Raw genomic sequence first — 7,196 nt, 5'->3', positions numbered from 1 at the left:
ATCCCATCATGAGGGCCCCGCCCTCAGGAGCTCCCTAACCCTAATCCCCTCCCAAGTGCCCAGCTCCTAATACTGGCCTCTGGAGGGTAGGGCTTCAGCATATGACCCCTGGAGGCACGTCTGTTAATTTAGGACACGGTTTGGTCCTAGGTTTGGTCCTAGTTCGGTCCCTGCGCCTTTGGAATGCCTCGGTCCCCAGCCTCGGTCCCCAGCCGTGCAAAGAGAAAGGCTCCTCCCGCCAGGACGTTCACACTGGGAGCACTTGCTGGCAAGTGCACTCGGTAGTCCAGCGCTTCCTGAGCACCCCCGTGTGCCAGGGCTGGGGCCAGGTACCGCCTTGGGGCCGGGTGAGACGGCACAGCCCCTGCCACAGGGAGCGGGCACGGGAAGGGGTGAGCACACGCCCCGTGGGGGCCACTGGGTAGTCGGTGGGTTTGGGAGGTTCCTTTCAGGGCAGGCGTGCTTTGAGTGGGCTCTGCGGTTTTATCTTTAGTTAGAAAGGAAAAGAGTCTCGCTTCTCAGAAGGAAGTTGAGCAGCCACGGGATTGTGCAAGGTGCCAGGTGCCTCCGGGGGAGGCTGGGCCAGTGCGGGTGGTGGTGTGATGTGAGCTTCTCGGGACAGGAACTTCGGCAGTCTGAAAACATCTGGACGTCTCGTCACCTCACAGGTTGTGGTAGTGCGCTTAGTCACTGGAGTCTGCAGGGAAGGGCCGCTGCTTTGCCAAGAGGCCTCAGGCAGATAAAGCAGTCGCTTGTTTCCTTGGTCATCGTCTTCTCATTCGAGGATCGTAAGGTGACAACCATTGCTCTGCATAGTGTTTGCCATCTTTGACGTGTAGAGAAACTAGTTGTTTGTGACAGTTCCCCGCGATGAACCCGCGTGAGCATCCCTGGCCTATTTTGTCTTCTGTCCTGGGCCAAATTAAAGTGCCTAGCGACTTTATTGAGGTCCTTGTGCCCCCAAGACTGTCTTCCTGACCTGCACTAGCTCTTGGCCAAGAGCCTGCAGAGGCACTGGCTGGTGGGGGTCCCTTCTGGGCTGGGTCTGAGAGCTCTCCCCGGCCCTTGTCCACCTGCGTCAAGGGAGCTACGTTGAACGTGGAAATGCAAGCACAAGCTCGGCTTTGGAGTCTCCTTCTACCCTGCAATGTGAAGTTATTGACTCCAGCTGTGTAAACAGCTGTGCGTGAATCCTTTGGCTTGGCAGAGGAGCCCACAGCAGTTTTCTCGACCTAGGGAGAGTAAAAACTTCAGAGGCCTGGGCCCCACCTAGCGCTTCGGGTGTCGTGGTCTGGATGAGGGGGAGGGGAGTTTGCTCAGCAGGTTCCAGATCGCGGTGGTGGTGCACAGCTCCAGAGCTCACTGAAGTCACGGCTCGTGCTCTGCATAGGTCTGCGTCATAGCAGGCAGGTCGCGCCTGGCCAGAGCTGTCGGAAGCCCAGCAGAAACCTCCCAGGTGATTGGCGTGCGGCCGGGGTGGAGAGCCGCTGCCCAAGGGGATGCCTCTCGCCCCCACGCCCGTTCCTGTCATGGTGCTCGGTCGTCACGGTGCCCTGGTCAGCGCCGCGCTCCGTCCCGTGTCCAGACGTCGGCTCTTCCCTGTCCTTCGGCACCATACTGTTTCTCAGACATCTTACTGCTGTCGTGGGGCCCCCTTCACGTCCTCTGGCACGGCCATTGTTTCGCCGGACCTTCGTCAAGCTGGGCGGCCAGCGGCTGGTGGCTGCAGATGGCACAGGCCCCCTGTGGAGAGTTGCCCCCCCCCCCGCCGACGCGGTGGGCCGCTCTCCGTCCTCTCTGCCCTTGCTGGGTCCCTACTGCCGCCGAGTGCCCACCCCACAGGTCACCCGGCTTCCGCTTCGCCTTTTCTGAAGTTGTCCTCTCGAAGCAGAGCTTGGCGACTTTCATTCACAAGTCTCCCTTAGCTCCCCATTGCTGCCATATAAAGCTTACAAGTCTGAGCGTGCCTCAGCCCCGGGCCCCGGCCCCGAGGTGGACCCTGTGTCCCCGCCCGGCGCCGCGCGCCCCCGGCTCCCGTGCCGGTCTGGTTCTGTGCTGTCGCACGTCACTGACTTGCCTCCTTGGAGTGAGACCACTTGTCTGCCTCCGCAGGACCGAATGCCGCCCGCTCTGTAAGGCCCGCTCAAAACCCTCCTCCCCAGAGTCCCCACGGCCAGAGCGGGCCCAGAGCACGTCACGGCGCGTCTCAGACAGAGACCACTCGCCCGCCCCGTTATTGCTGGGCGTCCCCCCAGATCTCAGCTGTTCGCAACAGGGTGTGGGCCGGTTTATAGCTTGTCCTGGCCGAGGAGTGCTGGGCTCAGACGCTGATGAGTGACGGGTAGACGAGGCCCTGGAGTAGAGTGCCAGGGCCAAGGAATGTCCCTCCAAGGGCGTGGGCACGACCCCCACGGAACGGAGCGAGTTTCCTCTCACTGGAAAAGTTCGGGCGTAGACCGGGCGAGCCCTCACGGGGAGGCAGGTGTGGAAAACGGGAAGACCCCAGGTGCAAGTATAAATCAGACGCAGGGCAGGAGCTCTGCCCTCGGGCGACCAAGGCTCCGAAAACCGTCAGCGACTCTTCACCTGCCGGTGGTTTCTGTGTTGGTTTTACGCGTTTCATTCATACTAAAGCAAAATTTCAAGGGCCTTTGACTGCACTTGGTGGCGTCTACAAGTCACTTGGTATATTTGAAAGCAACTTCATGGCTAAAGTCTAAACTTGAGACCCATGGCAGGTTTCGGTAAGTTCAGAGTGTTTCCCTCAGTGTTCTGGAGGAAATTTGACGATTTAGAACTGCTGATTTTCTGTGGAGTGACTGATCTTAACAGTAATCTCTTTGTTTCTACAGAGGTTGCAGAACTCGAAGCGAACTTACCCTGTAAGTATAGCATCACCGTTCAACATTAAGTGCTCAAAACTAATTGCACGGAGTAGCTTGTTTTGTGTTTTAATGACCTCGCGGAGCAGAAAGCCCGCTTTTCGTGTCCGTGGGGCCTACACGTTGATTTTGTGCAGGCGGGTAGCCCACGGTTCTCAGGGGTCTGAGGAGCGAGACCACTGTGGTCCGGCTGAACGTAGCACCTCCTGCTCCCTCTCCTCTCTGAGACGGGGTCTGTGTCTCCCACCGTGCCTGTCCCACACCCTCTTTGAGCGAGGCGATGGGCGGTCCTGTTTTTGCTCGTGACAGTACACCTTTCCGGTCTGGAGAGTGCTCGCCTGCCGTTTGTCTTGGGTCGTGAGCTGGGCCGACCGCCCTGCCTTTGTGGCCGGGGCCCGCCGGGCCCGGTCCCTCCTGCTCAGACGCAGAGCGCCGCGGGCCCCACTCCTGAGCAGCTCGCGCACCAGGCGGTTAGCTCATGCGACCTGTGGCAGACTCTCCTTCCCTGTCTTTAATTCCTTCCCAAACCCTTCATGTTTTATAAGACCATCGAAGTCTGAAACCTTCGGTCAGTTTAGTATTTTCTTGATTTAAAACTTTTTCTCATCATACTTAATTAAAAAATCGTTCTGAGGCAGACGATGTTTATTGATGGGGGTGAAATATTTTACGCGTGGGTCACCTGGTCTGGGCGAAGGCTGCAGAGAGCCTGTCCTGGAGGCCTGCCCGACGCAGGGGAACAGGCCGATTCGGCCTCCACCTACCTGAAGTTGGAAGGACACTTGTGGGCACAGCCCTTAAGTGGTTGCAAAGTTAGATTCCAAGGGTAAGTACATATTGTTTCCTAAAAAGTCATTTTTAATACATAGGATTTACGGGTATAGTGGGCTGTGATATAAAATATTTCTCATATAGTGGGTCTCAGTCAGAGTGTCTTAAAAGTCATCAGATCGCTTGGCTTCAAAGTTTCCTTCCGATCGGAACGACCAGGAAGTACCCTGGGATCCTGTTAAAAGGTTATCTTTCCACCTGCCGAAGTATTTACAGATGGTTTGCTTTAAAACGTTCCAGGAAAATAACCAACCGCGAGTTTGGTCAGGCTGGACAGAGCGAGATATGCAGGCTGAGTGGTGGCTGCATTTTACTGTTCTCTTTCCCCCTGTTCTTTTAAGATGAAGTGTGTGGGGACATTTTTCTAATTAAAGGGTGAAGTGTTCCTTCTACTTTCTGCTGCCCTCGTGTCTTCCCCCAGCTTCCACACGTGCACACGTGCAGACACGTGATCACGTACCACGCAGCCTTCCCATTGAAACACGGTTCGTTTGGTCCTTGAATGTGACTCTTGCAGAGATCGTTGGTTTTTAATCCATGGAGTCGCTTTAGCTTTGGTTAAAAACAATGAAATTTTACAACTGGCTATCAGAGCAGGATTTTAACTAAATACCTTAGGTTTGAAAAAGGCAGGACCCACGTCCCTAGCCGGTACAGCCGAGGTGTCAGGTTACAGAGCCTACATGCCACACATGCCCTGGTCCCCAGTCACAGGGCGGGAATCGAAGTCAGTTCATGCAAGTAAGTCCACCAGTATGCAACTCATCATTCGAAACAAGAAGCTGCCCCAAATAAATCTTTCTTATCTGTTTTAATAATTTTTCTAAGGTATTTATTAAGGCAAACAAGTAATTTGCCATGTAGTAGTGCTGTTTAGTAATTACTCAGAGCTACTTTGGAACATTGTGCATGCAACTTCACAGAGGTTTCTCTGTTTGCAAGAAATAAAAAATATTCGGATAGAAGGAAATACCGCGTGCGTCAGCCCACGCCTACAGGTAGAGGAAGCTTAGTAAAGCCCCTGCACCAAACCGACCCAAACCTCACTTTCAACCTTTTATTGTTGTTATTCGAGCTTTGGCTTCTTTTGCTGTTAAAAAAATTTTTTTTTTTTTCAGTAGGAAAATTCCTACTGAAAATTCCTTTATTCTCGGTGGCCAGTGTATTGTAGAGGGATTTCTACATCTGTACCTTTATCAAAGCAAAGGCGAATGCTAGGGGTTAAGAACGAATGGATGACGCCATCTTTGAGTAATAAGGAAACATCGCCCCAGCCCCTGCCATGTTTTCGTGACACGTTTTTCACTGGAAAGACGGCATTTATCTCTTCAACGCTTAAGCTTAGGAAAAACGAAGCCCATTTAGGTTATTCCATACACATTTCAAATGTGTGATGTGGGTGAAAGTCTGGACCGCTTTGGCCCCCAGTTTCCTTATGTGTAAAACGAGGAATATGCCAGTGCGGCCTCTGAGACCTCTGTCTTCTAGACCGAGTTACCTTTCACCCTGCACCGATTTTCGGGAGGGTTGGCTACGAAAAAGAACCCCACTCACAGTTCTGCAGTTTCTGCCTGCCACACCTGGCATGTTCGTTAATGACACGAGTCACGAACTAGTTTTTGGGAACTAAACTTCCTTCTGTCGATAACCTGTGTGATCTTGGGGTGGTCACCAAACCTCTCTGGACCTTCATGTCGTCTCTCGTGACCGAGGACTTTGGACTAGATGGTGTCGAAGGCCATTTCCAAGTCTAAATTTGAATCCCATTTTTGATGAAAATTTCATACTGTTGTAAAAGGAGGCAAATTTTTCCGTGAGATTCGTACAAAATAATGTCAGTAGATGACCCAAGGAATTTGTCATGATATTTTCCATGTTTATAAAACACAGTTCCTACGTATGGTTTCTCCAGATTCCTTGGGTGTTTCCCGTTGTGTACCATTTTTTGAAGGAGGCAGATGTAGGATGTAGCTACCTTGCCCGGTCTGTACCGCTAGCTCCTCTCCCCGCAGGAACCCCCGCCAGACCCAGACCCAGACCCCTGCTGGCCTGGTGCGCGTGGGCATGGAGCGCCGCCATCTGGGTCAGCAGCGTCATTTCACCAGTGAAGCAAGCCAAGGTACCACTTGGGTCGTGAAGACATTTTTAATAAATGCCACGCAGAACCCTGGGTGTGAGCCAGCTCAGCCGCCACACTCCTGACGTGTCCCTCGCTGTGGCGGGTGCGGATGACCGTGGTGCTAGGTGAACAGACCGGAAGTTAGCCTGAGTTCTTGTTCTCGTTTGCACATGTTTAGCTGCCCTTCATCCACAGGTGTCGATCTCCCCGAGGTTTGGTGTTTTTTTCAATGTAGCATGATCCTCGAAATTAATGGAAAGATCTCTGTCGTTAGTGACCGTTTAAAGGTTAAGAGAAAAGCTCTCGATTTGTGATGTGGTAGTAGAAGACCGTCGGGAGGGACTGTCGGGAGGGACTGTCGGGAGGGACCGTCGGGAGGGAGAAGCGCCGTGGGTTTGCAGCCCCAGCACACCGGCAAGTTCACTGCTGACCAGCGAGGCCGTGGGCGCCGCGGCCGCTCCCAGACCTTCCTGACGTGCTGTTTCTCTTGCAGGTACATGTAAAGTGCATTTTCCTGATCCAAACAAGCTTCATTGCTTTCAGCTAACTGTGACCCCAGGTAATATTTTTACGTACCTAAGTGTTAAAGTGATTTTCAAACAGCAAATTTTAAAGGCTGCCCAAACCTAGAATCTTTGGCCCGATTTGTCCTCTAATTTTTTGAAAGTTATGGCAGTAATGACTGTTCACATGAAGACAAGTGATGCTTTGCAGTCAGATAAAGCCTAGTAACGTGAATCTGAGGCATCGAGCGTGTGCTCCAGCGAGTAGGGACAGACTGACGACTGCGGCGAATGGGGACAGAGGCTGTGGGTGTGCTGTGAGGACCGTGAGCTCTGAAGGCCTGGCGGGTTCCGATCCTGCTCCCCTATGTAGCAGCAGCGTGACCATAGCCGATTTGCTTAAACCTCTTGCGGCCGCAGCCCCAGCTGTAACATGGGGCTGGAGCCGGCCCTGTCTGAGGGGACAGCTGTGAGGACTGCAGGGACAGTGAGCAGAGCGCCTCGCCCAGGCTGCTGCAGCAGGCACATCGCCCGCCATCCTCAGGGCTGGACAGTGTCTCAGCTCAGGGGCTCGGGACGGGAGCGGACTTCTCCTTGGTCAGACGGGGCCCGGGGGGTGACTTGTGTTTTCTCTACTCAGCACGGCTCCCAGGGTTGCCCGGCCTGGTGGCAGCGGCCACCGGGCATCGGGGTGGTGCCATGGCCGGGGGGACGACAGGAATGGAGGAAGTGGAGGGCGTTGTTTTATTTGGGGGGTGGAGAGGGGGCGAAAAGTGAGACTCGTGAGTCACTAGCTGATTTAAAAGGGAAAGATGAATTTCCGTGGGTGAAAATGAGCCCACAAATAAGCCCCGGCACTGT

The 7,196-nt window shown here is 53.9% G+C and overlaps 1 protein-coding gene across 5 annotated transcripts in view; it reads left to right on the top strand.

The window, feature by feature from the left end:
* Positions 1-7,196, top strand: part of UBE2F (ubiquitin conjugating enzyme E2 F (putative)) — a 56,891-nt gene that overhangs the window by 6,090 nt on the left and 43,605 nt on the right. For 2 of the 5 annotated variants that reach the window (XR_002778234.1, XM_023526026.1), the window contains exons 2-3: positions 2,853-2,882; positions 6,326-6,391. The exons of 1 other annotated variant lie outside the window; for it this stretch is intronic. Coding sequence is in view for 3 of the 4 variants with exons in the window: in XM_023526026.1 (XP_023381794.1) it covers positions 2,853-2,882; positions 6,326-6,391 (96 nt within the window). In the remaining variant the exon portion in view is untranslated. Of the gene's footprint in view, positions 1-2,852; positions 2,883-5,725; positions 5,833-6,325; positions 6,392-7,196 lie in introns of all 5 variants that reach the window. 2 more of the 5 variants (XM_011385261.2, XM_011385260.2) reach the window with 2 other exon arrangements.

Source organism: Pteropus vampyrus, unplaced genomic scaffold (assembly GCF_000151845.1).
Source record: "Pteropus vampyrus isolate Shadow unplaced genomic scaffold, Pvam_2.0 Scaffold678, whole genome shotgun sequence".
Classification (NCBI taxonomy): Eukaryota; Metazoa; Chordata; class Mammalia; order Chiroptera; family Pteropodidae; genus Pteropus; species Pteropus vampyrus.
Note: the sequence above shows the minus strand (reverse complement) of the source record. Positions and strands in the feature narration are given on the sequence as shown.